This window comes from Ranitomeya variabilis, chromosome 2 (assembly GCF_051348905.1).
Source record: "Ranitomeya variabilis isolate aRanVar5 chromosome 2, aRanVar5.hap1, whole genome shotgun sequence".
Classification (NCBI taxonomy): Eukaryota; Metazoa; Chordata; class Amphibia; order Anura; family Dendrobatidae; genus Ranitomeya; species Ranitomeya variabilis.
In genome coordinates, this window is record NC_135233.1 from 726,797,626 (window position 1) to 726,811,166 (window position 13,541).

Sequence of the window (13,541 nt, forward strand, 5' to 3'; positions counted from 1 at the left end):
CATGAGATTTCTATAATTGTAAGACACTGAGCACTGCATTTTATGCTCAGCTATGTGTCAAAAGCTCATCAAAAACTCACATGTTCCCAAATATGGAATTTCTGCATTTTTTTCCTGCAGGTATTTACACTAAAATATGCAATAGCAATCTGCTATCTTTATTGTGTTTTTTTCTGCATTTTTGGTGTGGATTTGGCACAGTTTTTTAATGTGATTGTTATTGCAGAAATGCTGCGATTTCAAACTAAAAAGTGCAATTGCAACTTTACATATATTATTATTAATGCTCCCATAGAAGTCTATATGGCTCGCTCGTCCCCCACCACTCTCCTCAAAAAAAAAAAGCACACACATATTTGGAGCTTCTTTTTAAAATGCACAGTGGCCATATGTTTTAATGAAATCACATTTGCTTTTCTTGAACAGTTGGATTTTCCACACTAAAAAAAGAGCAGAAAAAGCTCAGCATTTACACTATATGGGAACATGTACATGTACTCTGCATTTTAATAATCCAGCTGAAATCTACATTTCATAAAAGGCAGCCCAAGCTTAATATATTCTGCTAGGCTTTATTCAAAGTTGCCTCACATGGAGACCTGCATAGTAAAAGACCGGTCCAGCTGTCCGATTGTCAGATAATTGCTTTGCAACCACTAAAGTAGCATATTTCCTACAAATCCAGCTTCATAGATTTGATGGAGAATTAAGGCATTTTATCATACAAGCACAAAGCATTATATCACCTTATTCATTGTACAACTGTCCAGAAGAAGCCATAAGAAAAAAAAGGTTGTTCTAAAACCAGAATGGAAGCAACCATAAATGTCAGCTGCATTCATTCAGACAGGTGGATTGTGAAATGTATTTGATTACCTCAAAGCTTTGCAGGATTGTGAAGACTGTCACTTGTAGGTCATGGATATTGTCAAGTTGATGGATTTGAGTTTTCTGACAAGCAAAGAGCAGGCAATCATTCAAGAGGTATTAAAAAGAGATGCTAAACTGAAGAAGCGTGAGGCGCAGAGAATAAGGTATATGCATTATATATTTAAAGAAATATCAATTATTTATGAGACCGTCATCATGAACGTTACTTAGGCCTTGTGCACATGGCAGGGCGGCATAGATGGTGGTAACTCTGGTGTGTTTGCAGTTGCATGAGCCCTTAGACCATGTTCCATGTACTTTTTGTGCGGCTTTTAATCTGCATATTGTTCACCGATGTCTACACTAACATATGCAAACTTAAGATTCTTTGCATATTACATTTTCTTTGCTGCTTTTTTCTTTATGCTGAGTTGAGAATACATAGTTTTTCTCTTATACAGATGTCATATGAAAGCTTAGAGAAAAAAAATGCACAGTTTAATACTGTCCTAAGAAGCACAATGGGCACGAGTTTTCAGGAAGTCACATCCACTTTGCATGGATGGTTAAATACAGCACAGTATTTTAAGGGGTGGCTAAGAAGACAAGGCATTTACGTGGGAAAATGACCTTACTATTTCAGCCATCTGTAATTGATTTTGTACACGAAATGCTCTGTTAGTCTGTGTGCCCAAGATGAGTTTTTGCTGCGTCAAAAAAAGAAGGCATCTTACAGTTCCAGCAAAATGGATGGGTTTTATAGAACTCTCCTGCCCATTGTGGTTTCTTATTTCCAGCCTCAACTGAACTATAGTGCATGTTTTGAAACTGCAAAATATTGATTTCTGTTATGGGTATGCTGAGTTTATGGGCAGATTTTTTGATAGACTTACAATTGTTGTGGAAAATAAAAAAGCACAGGCATTTCCATGACAAATGTATCATAAACTGGTGTAATCCACGCATGACTGTATCAATAAAGTTTTGTCAAAACCAAACACCAGGAAATAATAAAAACAAAGCAGTTTTATTTAAAACATGACCTGCGATCAAGAGATGAAATATGGAATGTAAAAAAAAAAAAAAAAAAAAAGGCAATATAAAAGCTCAAGTGACCTAGTTTACGAAATGGGTGCAGAAAATCTGCAACATCCAAATACTCATCGTGGGAATATTGTCTTAGAGCCTTAGCTTGTTTTATTCTCTTAATGACCACCAGTACAACTTTTAAATGGTCGTCCTTAAGGGTACTTATCCTTCAGTGCCGACTAAGGCTACTTTCACACTAGCGTCGGGAACAACCCGTCGCTGTGCGTCGGGCCGACGTTCCCGACGCTAGCGTGGTCTCCGCCGCACAACGGGGGCAGTGGATGCATTTTTTCCCACGCATCCGCTGCCCCATTGTGAGGTGCGGGGAGGTGGGGGCGGAGTTCCGGCCGCGCATGCGCGGTCAGAAAAAGCGGACCGCCGGGAGCAAAAAACATTACATGTAACGTTTTTTTCTCCCGACGGTCCGCTACCACACGCCAAAGCGTCGCAAAACGGACGCACCGTTTGGCAATGCGTCGCAAATGCGTCGCTAATGTTAGTCTATGACGAAAAAACGTATCCAGCAAGAACTTTTGCTGGATGCGTAGTTTCGGCAAAACGACGCATTTGCGACGTATTGCAGTTAACGCTAGTGTGAAAGTAGCCTTAGGCTACTTTCACACTAGCGTCGTGCACTGCACGTCGCTATGCGTCGTTTTGCAGAAAAAACGCATCCTGCAAAAGTGCTTGCAGGATGCGTTTTTTTCTCCATAGACTTTTATTAGCGACGCAGTGCCACACGTTGCAATCGTCGTGCGATGGTTGCGTCGTGTTGCGTCGGACCGTCACCACCAAAAAACGTTGCTTGTAACGTTTTTTGTTGCGTCATCTGCAGCATTTCCGACCGCCCATGCGCGGCCGGAACTCCGCCCCTGCCTCCCCGCACCTCACACTGGGGCAGCGGATGCGTTGGAAAACTGCCCCTGTTGTGCGGCGCATTCACAGCTAGTGTCGGTGCGCCGCAACGTCGCATAGTGACGTGCAGTGCATGACGCTAGTGTGAAAGTAGCCTAAGAATAGCATCACTGAGTGGCAGCGATTCCCACAGGTGTCAGCTGTATGCAACTCCCTGTGGTATCGGCTCATGATGGTTTTGCCACCGATCGGGGCTGATTAACCCCTCAAAATACCTCTGTCAATTACATAGGTATTTAAGTTGTAACAAGGGGGTCCTGAGGTGATGACCCCAGAGTGCGATGGCCTGTGAGATCCAGCAATAAGCTGGCTCTTGCATGCACAGTCAGTGAGACACTGACTGCTCTCAAGCACTGCTGTATATGAGTACAGCAGTGTATGAGACCAGTGATCAAAATGAAAATTATACATGTCTCCCAGTTAAAAAAAATTAATAAATAAAACATGCAAAAAAGTGCACACACATTCTGAAAATCTGTTTTGCCAATCAAAACACAGCGCTTGTGATAAAATAAACTAAAAGTACTCATAATTGTAACACATCCAGAACAACCAACCAACTCTAGAAAACTGGCACGCTATTTATTCCATTTGGTGAATGCTGTAATAAATAAATAAAAAGCGCAAAAATGTCTCTTTATCATAGTCACTCAAAAAAAAAAAGTGAATAAAGTGATCAAAATGTCATATGTAAAATAAAATGGTATAAATGAAACCGTCAAAAAACTTATATGGCTCTTTCGGCAAAAAACTAAAAAAAAAATTACAGTTCTTAGAATATGATGATGCAAAAAAAATTTGGTTTGCTAAGATATTGTTTTTAGTGTGCAAAATATCAAAAGAAAAATAATGTGTAATCGTACCGAACCGACGTACAAGTCGGTCCTCTCACCTTTACTGCACAGTGAACGGCACAAATAAAATAAAATCAGTAACTGAATTGCTGGGTTTTGTTAATTCTGTGTCTGAAAAATCTGAATGAAAAGTGATTAAAAAAAAAAATATTATGTACCCCAAAATGGTACCAAAAAAAATTGCAACTCATCCCACAAAAACTAAGCCCTCATGCTCTTTGTTCACCCACAAAATAAAAAAGTTACATCTCTCAGAATATGGTGACAAAACTAGTTTTTATTAGAAACAAGCATTTTTACTGTATGATATTAGTGCAGCGCCCCAGAGTCCTGGTCGTTGCAGTACTGTGGCTCCGCCACTATGGGGAGCCATGGTGCGTCCGATGGCACTGAAGGAGTTCAACTGATCAGGTATCACAGACACCAATACATTTCACAGCCGGGCCTCCGGGGGGAGCTAAGGGTTCTATTCATTAGGCCACTCCCTACCATAGTGGGTAAACTGGAGGTCAGGCAGGAAGTTAGATCAGAAAGCTGACTGGATTGGACGAAGCAACACCTAGTGGCAGAGGGTGTTGTGGAGAAAGAGACAGTAGGGTCTCTGTCAGGGGTGGGATCCTGACAGAGGCTTGGCATTTGAAAGAACGTAACGGGTCCGCGCCAGCTCCGGGAAGCGGCGGGACCCAAGAAAGGACTAGAAGCGAGATAGATTGTGCTGAGTGAGAAACGAGATCAAGCAATAGGAGAATTCCAGTAGGGGTTGTGCTGTAAGACCGGAGCAACACCCTACTGAGGCGCACTACCGGTGGCCGGAACGCCGAGGGAGTATTATAACATTCAGCTTCAAGCAATACTCTAAACAGCGGCAGGACAGTCAGTTTAAGGCGGGCTGTCTAACACATATCACCTATGAAGTCTTGGGAGGCAATTGCGGGAGAGGGGCGTCTCTAGGGTCCCGGAAGAACTCCAGGCCTATCCGACAAACGGGTGCCGTTCTAACTGTAACATCAGGAAGGGACGGAAGATTAGAAGAACATCATTTAATCGAGTTGTGAGGGAACTTAAGAAACTGACACAACGGTTGTGGGGTACTTTCCGTAAGCACAGCAGGGAAGGACTACAACACATAGCGCTAAGAAGGAAGGCACCGATTTCCACCTGTGAAGTGAACTCTGGAGGTGCCATTGGACCGGCCGGACTTGCGCAGCCTGGTGAACCGTATTCTGGACTGAGGACTCAGAGATCTCCAGTAAAGAGGTAAAGAGACTGCAACCTGGTGTCCTCGTTATTTACCGCGACCTGCACCCCACAACTGCACCGTTACAACACCACTTATTGCACTGGACGTCCCCCACTGACAGACAGGGCCACGGACCGGGTCTAGCCACCGTGACAACCTCAGAGCAGAGACCCAGAGGCCCGGCTCCGGGTACCCCTCGGCCCTGCGGCGGTGTGGGGGCGCTCCATTAGCAAGATCTAAAATATATATCTATATCTCTGGTATCTCTGTAATCCTAGCAACCCGAAGAATAAATCCGCCTTATCACTTACACCGCACAGCAAACCCCCCAAAAATAAAAATAAGACCTCCCAAAAATTGGAATAGGGCTCGGCTCACATTTATCCAGTGCTTTCCGCTGAGCGCTTACATCAGGGTTTGTGTGTAAATTCCCTAAAACTGCAATTCAGACAAAACCCCGGGTGGAACCACTCACTTAGGCCGGCGTCACACTAGCGAGTTTTACGGACGTATGAGCGCATAAACTACGTCCGTAAAATACGCATTGCACACGGCCCAATGAATCTCTATGGCCCAGCTCCTCTCTGCCGTATATTACGCATCCGTAATATACGGTCTTTTACGGCCGTAGAAAATCGCAGCATGCTGCGTTTGTCACCGTATTGCGCAAAAAAATTGCCAATGAAAGTCTATGGGGCGAGATTACGAAAATATGGATTACACATGGGCCATGCGTGTGACTTGTGAGAAATACGCAGCGGTGTTAGAGAAAAGCCGGTAATTCAATTGCCGGCTTTTCATTTCTCCTTCCCAAACCCGACAGGATATGAGACACGGTTTACATACAGTAAACCATCTCATATCCCTTATTTTTTTGCATATTCCACACTACTAATGTTAGTAGTGTGTATGTGCAAAATTTGGGCACTGTAGCTTGTAAAATAAAGGGTTAAATGGCGGAACAAATTGGCGTGGGCTCCCGCGCAATTTTCTCCGCCAGAGTGGTAAAGCCAGTGACTGAGGGCAGATATTAATAGCCTAGAGAGGGTCCATGGTTATTGGCCCCCCCTGGCTACAAACATCTGCCCCAGCCACCCCAGAAAAGGCACATCTGGAAGATGCGCCTATTCTGGCACTTGGCCACTCTCTTCCCACTCCCGTGTAGCGGTGGGATATGGGGTAATGAAGGGTTAATGCCACCTTGCTATTGTAAGGTGACATTAAGCTTGATTAATAATGGAGAGGAGTCAATTATGACACCAATCCATTATTAATCCAATAGTACGAAATGGTTAATAAAACACACACACATTATTTAAAAGTATTTTAATGAAACAAAGACACAGGTTGTTGCAATATTTTATTACACTGGTAATCCACCTGAAGACACTCATTCTGTAACAAAGGAAAAATAAAAAAACAACAATATCTCATACCTTCCGTCGCTCAGGTCAAGTCCCACGAAGTAAATCCATCTGAAGGGGTTAAATCATTTTACAGCCAGGAGAGCTCTGCTAAAGCAGTGCTCGTGCCTGTAAAAACCCCGGGGAATGAATGGAAAGCAGGGTGACCCGTAGTTACCTTGAGTTGCGGTGATGCGCCCTCTGCTGGATGTCCTCATGAACTGGAGCCTGGGAAAATTTCCGATGCTCGCGTTCATATGATATATATATATATATATATTTTAAAACATATATACACATATAACGAACACATTTGAGCGCATAAATCCATTAGATGTCGGTTTTGCAAGCCTGCGAGAAAATATCGCAGTACGGATGCCATACGGATTACATACGGAGGATGCCATGCACAAAATTCGCTGACACACCCTGCCTACGGATGACATACGGATCACTATTTTTGGAACATTTCTGCGTATTATGGCCGTAAAATACGGACCATATTTTCATACGCTGAGTGTGACGCCGGCCTTATGAGACAGATGGAGTCACTTTAGGCCGGTTTCACATGTCAGTGGCTCTGGTACGTGTAGTGACGGTTTTCTCACGCACCGGAGACACTGACACATGTAGACCCATTCAAATGAATGGGTCTATGCACATGCCTGCGTGCTTTCACGGACCGTGTGTCCGTGTGCAAAACATGGAGATATGTCTGCTTTTCTCCGGCAGCATGGTCCGCAAAGCGTCCCGCACACGGATAACAGTGTGCACTCTCCTCCGTGTGCACGTACCACCGCAGGAGAAACAGCGCTACAGTTAAGCACTGTCCCCAGCGTGTGGTGCTGAAGGTGGCATGCATCTCTTCTCCCCTACAGGAGAGAAGAGATGAAAAATCTTTTTTTTTTGTTAAAAATAAAGTTTGGGGTCAACGCCCACCGGCCACCTCCCATAGGGGTGGAGCCGCATATTAATCACTGTAATGAGCGGTCCCATGTGACCGCTCACACAGGACAGGCTGCCGGCGCTGAGAGGAGACATTGCGGGAGCTGGGTGAGTATTTCTCTGCAAGCGGGCGGGCGCACGGGGGTGGGAGTCGAGAGGTGACCCCAAACTTTATTTTTAACAAAAAAAAAATGATTTCCAGGTCACCACCTGACAGCACACTGGAGGACGTCCTTCTTATCCATGATGGGACAGGAAACACGAGAGGTTAAAAGGACCCTCCCCCTACCACCCTTCAGTGTTTTTCCTGTCCCATTATGGATAGGAACGGACAAGAGGAAGCTACCGTTCTGTGCGGGGGGATGTGGATCGGGGGGGCTTTGCCTCACCCTTCCCTCCATGAGGCACCCGCTGGCCGACACCCGACCGAGGGTCCCTCTGCCTACCAGTGTAGCGTTGCTCCTGGTATGAGAATTGCTTCCCCCTGCCGGGGGCTCTCGATCCTTCCGACGCGCCCCCTGGTGCATGCGATCCCAGCGGCGGCCTCTGCTGATGTCGGCATCTCCATGCGGCTGGCATGGGGAAGGAAATCCTCGCTGCACCATCCTCTCTTTCCGGCCACGGAGGGGGGCGGGCGGGGTCTCTGCAAGCGGTAGTGAGCGCGGGAGCGCTGTACAGATGAACAGAGGAACAGAAATATAAAGGTATGTGCGGGGGCAGTAAGAGATCTCCAGTGCATCATGGAGGACGCAGCTAGAGCAGAGGGGCAGGAGTCCACAGCGCTAGTAAGTAGAGCAGGGGCCCTGTATTATGGATATCTTTCAAAAAAAAAAAAAAAAAATGGGGCATTATCCTAGAGTTTGTTATTTCCTATAGGCTGCCTCATTACCTGAAAAACCGTTAAAGGCAGAGGGTCGATTACTCTTCAGGAGACCCGTCATCTTCTGTGTCCGATATAGAGGAGGAAGAGGAGAGCAGAGACCCTCCGGAGAAAGGGAGAAGATACTAATTCTCTGCGGCGGACACAGGAGAACTGTTGGAGGCTGTTCGGCATACTATGCAAATTGAGGAACCACAACCATCTTGTTCGGTTCAGGATGAAATGTTTGGTGGCTTGCGCTCACAGACTGCGAAAGTGTTTCCGGTAAATTCCCATATCAGATCCATGATTCTGGATGAATGGGAGGAGGCGGAGAAGAGACTGACTATCCCTAAAGATTTCCGACTCCGCTTGCCGTTTGACCCGGATGAAGTTAAAGAATGGGTCGATATTCCTAAAATAGACATTCCATTGGCTAAAGTATTCAGAAGAACCTCAATCCCTTTTGAGGACTCTTCCAATCTGAAAGAGCCCATGGATAGGAAAGCAGATGGCCTTTTAAAAAGGGCCTGAGAGAGTTCTTCGGCAGTTATTGGAGCAAATATTGCAGCGACATCAGTGGCTCGCTCCATGGACCTGTGGCTAAATGATCTTCAGAATCAATTAATAGCCAAAACTCCTAGGGATACTATCCTGAAATCCCTGCCTCTGTTAAAATTGGCGACCACCTTTTTGGCAGACGCATCCGCAGAGACTGTTAGGTTTGCGGCTAGAGGTCAATCTCTATCTAATGCAGCCCGAAGAGCTATCTGGCTCAAAAGCTGGCGAGTGATATGCACTCCAAAAATAAATTGTGTTCCATACCCTTTTCTGGGGGCAGGGTCTTCGGACCGGTCCTCGACGATATCTTAGAGAAGGCCTCAGATGTAAAAATGGGGTTACCAGAAGAAAAGCCTAAAAAATTCCAGCCCTTTCGGAGACCCCGCTATAATCAAAAACCAGATTACAGGGGTAAAGGGGAAAAAAGGTAGATGGAGCTACCAGAAAGGGGGGGATAGTAGACCCAAAACCAAAGACTCGAGTTACTCAGGTCCGAGGTCTAGCTACCATAGAAAATGACGCCATCAGAGTAGAGGGTCGTCTAGCCGGATTCCTAGAAGGTTGGAGGGAAATAACAACAAGTCCTTGGGTGTTACAAGTGGTGTCCCAGGGATACAAGATCGAATTTACCTCCCTTCCGCCCCAAAAGGTTTCTGGTGTCCAGCTCACATCTAAAATCTTCATCCCCCATGTGGTCGGATATACAGGACCTCCTAAAAATGGTGGCAATTGTTCCGGTCCCCTCTCAAGAAGAGTACAGAGGTCATTACTCGAATCTCTTCTCGATAACAAAACCGTCGGGAGAATCGAGAACAATAATAAATCTGAAGCACCTAAACAATTGGGTGGTATACAAAACATTCAAAATGGAGTCAATTCGATCTACCATTCCTCTGTTGGGAAAGGGTATGGTGATGTGCACTCTAGATCTAAAGAGTGCATATTACCATGTTCCCATTTACTTAAACCACGAAAAGTTCCTGCGGTTCGCGGTAAACATGGAAGGGAAGATCTACCACTTTCAATTTCGCTGTCTCCCCTTCGGCCTGGCGTCGGCTCCCAGGGTTTTTACAAAACTTATGGTAGAGGTGGTCGCATATCTGAGAAATCAGGATTTGATGGTAATCCCTTATTTAGACGACTTTTTAGTAGCGGCAGAGTCAGTAGACCAGCTCAGGATCAACTGTCAATCCCTCATTTCCACACTAGAGAGTCTCGGATGGATTATAAATTGGAAGAAATCAGATCTAATACCGAAATCCAGAATAAAATTCCTAGGAGTCATGCTCGATTCAGAAACAAGAATGTCCTACCTTCCGGAAGACAGGCTAAAGGGTATAGTAAAAAAGGTCCATCACTTCTCCGAGGCCTAAATACGATCAGAGACGGGATGATAATACTGGGGTTAATGACGGCCTGCATCCCTTGCGTGAGATGGAGCCAGTTTCATTCCCGGTAGCTTCAGCAGGGAGTTCTGAAGAGCTGGAACAGAAGACAGAACTCTCTAAATCAAAGACTGAATCTTTCATTTCAGATCAAGAGATCTCTGGTGTGGTGGACTCTCTCCAAAAATCTCCGGCTGGGGGTACCATGGCTTCAAACCCCGAGTGTGTCAGTCACGACAGACGCAAGTCAGCAAGGTTGGGGAGGTCATGTCCTAGGAAGATATTTCCAAGGTCGTTGGGAAAGAAAGGACAGCAAGAAGTCATCAAACCACAGAGAGTTGCATGCGGTTTGGAAGGTCTTAACGGCGGCACAACATTTGCTGAAGAACAAGCATGTAAAAGTCTTTTCGGACAATACGACGACTGTAGCCTTCCTTCGACATCAGGGGGGCCCAAGACATTTGGCATTACAAGATCTGGCGGAACAGATCTTCAAGTGGGCAGAGAAGTCGGTACTGTCAATCTCAGCTGTACATCTGGAGGGATCCAAGAACCAGTTGGCGGATTTCCTGAGCAGGAAAAGTGTATCTCCTACAGAGTGGGAACTGAACAGCGAAGTATTCAGGGGTCTTTGTCATCGTTGGGGGAAACCGACTGTGGATCTATTTGCTACAAAGCAAAACGCAAAGGTCAAAACCTATTACTCCCTAAACCCCTGGGAAAGCCCAGCTGCGATCGATGCCCTGTCACAACCCTGGAACAACGGTCTTCTGTATGCGTTTCCGCCTCTGGCAATGATTCCAATAACACTCAGGAAAATCTGCGAGGACGGGGCCAAAGTCATTCTCATAGCTCCTCACTGGCCGAAACGAAGTTGGTTTCCATTGTTAAAAAAATTATCAGTGGAAGAACCCCTCCTGTTACCAGAAAGAGAGGATCTTCTTCTACAGGGTCCAGTTCTACACCAGAACCCAGGAGCACTTCAGTTGGCAGCCTGGATCCTGAACGGAAGGTCTTGAGGGCAAAAGGTCTTTCAGATGACGTCATTTCTACCCTTCAAGCCAGCAGAAAGCCGGTGACATCTGCTATCTACACAAAAATATGGAAACTATTTTGTGGATTCTGTGGGGAGATGACAGTTGATACTGACCATCCAGATATCCCAAAAATTCTCGACTTCTTGCAGTCAGGATTTCAAAAAGGTCTTAGACCAAGTACATTAAGAGTCCAGATAGCGGCCCTGAGTGTATTTTTTTTATTTTTCTCTATCTACCCACCCCTGGATTAATCGATTCTCTAGAGCAGTCCAGAGGCTAAGGCCATTAATTAGAAAATCAGTCCCGCCGTGGGATCTTAATCTGGTCCTGAATTTTCTGTGCGATCAGTCCTGGGATATATCTGGAGACATAGATATTAACAAACTCTCTCTTAAAACCGCGTTTTTAGTTGCGATCACATCGGCAAAAAGATTGGGGGAACTACAGGCTCTTTCGGTACAGAACCCGTATTTACAGATCTTTGAGGATAAAATAGTACTAAGGCTTGATCCGGCCTTTCTCCCTAAGGTCGTCTCAGATACTAATATGAATCAGGAGATTGTTTTACCGTCATTTTGCCAATTCCCTAAAAACCAAAAAGAAAGATTTTACCATAACCTTGATGTAAGAGAGTCAGTACTCAGGTACCTTGATTTATCTAGACCCTGGAGACGGGACAATAACTTGTTCGTTCAGTTCAGGGGTCCAAATAAGGGGAAAAAAGCGTCTAAAGCGACTATCGCACGGTGGATAAAATCTACAATTAATTTAGCCTACAAAGCTAAAGGTCTGAATTCCCCAGTTAATCTTAAAGCCCACTCATCTAGGGCCATGGCCGCATCATGGGCGGAGAAAGGGGGGGCTACGGCAGACCAGATCTGTAGAGCTGCATCATGGTCTAATCTTAGTACCTTTTCTAAACACTATAAGTTAGATGTAGTTTCGCCTCAGTTGGCCTTTGGTAGAAAGGTACTTCAAGCAGTGGTCCCACCCTAAATACCATTCTCCTTTGGTATTTCTCCAGTGTGCTGTCAGGTGGTGACCTGGAAAACAGTAATTAGACTTACTGGTAATTGTATTTCCAGGAATCCATCCTGACAGCACTGTTAGTTCCCTCCCTATTGTTTGATCTTTATACTTATGTGATGTAACATTTGTATGATTGATTATTTTCTTGGAATAAAACTTGTTTTTTTGCATCCATCCAGATGTTACTTTGGAAAAACACTGAAGGGTGGTAGGGGGAGGGTCCTTTTAACCTCTCGTGTTTCCTGTCCCATCATGGATAAGAAGGACGTCCTCCAGTGTGCTGTCAGGATGGATTCCTGGAAATACAATTACCAGTAAGTCTAATTACTGTTTTTTCATCTCTTCTCTCCTGCAGGGGCAAAGATATGAATGCCGCCTTCAGCACCACACACTGGGGACAGTGCTTACTGTAGCGCTGTTTCTCTTGCACGGTTTGTGTGGTCCTCAGGAGGCACATGGGTGGCACACGGCTGCCGCACTTGTGCCACACTGATATGCCACATGAGCACACAGACATGGATAACTCCGGTACCGGAATTATCTGGACGTGTGAGACTGGTCTGTGTCCCATCATTTTAGATGTCTTTTTAGAGCACAAGTATGGGTAACCAGATATGTGTACACCTAAAACAATGGATATCTTTGGAACAGATGCCAAACGGTGTATGAAATGTTTCCATCTGCCTCATTATAGTGGGCATTTCATCTTTGTAATTGTGAAAATTACTATAATACTATTATAGTATATAATAGTATATATACTAATAATTCAGCTCATCAAGAGAAGGCCAAGAGTTTGCAAAGCAGTCATCAAAGCAAAAGGTGGCTACTTTGAAGAACCTAGAATATAAGACATATTTTCAGTTGTTTCACACTTTGTTGTTAAGTATATAATTTCACATGTGTTAATTCATAGTTTTGATGCCTTCAGTGTGAATTTACAATTTTCATAGTCATGAAAATACAGAAAAATCTTTAAATGAGATGTGTCCAAACTTTTGGTCTGTACTGTGCATAATACATACATACATACATACATACATACATACATACATACATACAATACATTTATACATTACATACAGTATATAAATAGCAAAGAGAATCCTTAGAGAAGATAAAACATAACTTTTAATACTGTTATTATAAAAACATATTATGGACACACAAAAACAACGTGATAAAGTGCAAACAGTGCATACCAGTGCTCAGTTAAAAAATGGTTTTGTCTCACCAATTAGACGTTTTGACAGGAGCCATTTGATGCTTTAAGGGGGAGGGGGAAGAAAGAGTTGACTATACTACCCCAGTCGTGCCCCTGTGTTGCTCCTGCCCTGACAAGGGCAGTACCCAA

The 13,541-nt window shown here is 44.6% G+C and overlaps 1 protein-coding gene across 1 annotated transcript in view; it reads left to right on the plus strand.

The window, feature by feature from the left end:
• Window positions 1-791: 791 nt before the first annotated feature.
• Window positions 792-13,541, plus strand: part of LOC143809876 (uncharacterized) — a 497,351-nt gene continuing 484,601 nt past the window's right edge. Inside the window, exon 1 of the mRNA XM_077292854.1 lies at window positions 792-1,034. Within this exon, the coding sequence (XP_077148969.1) occupies window positions 919-1,034 (116 nt within the window). The 5' untranslated portion in view covers window positions 792-918. The remainder of the gene's footprint in view (window positions 1,035-13,541) is intronic.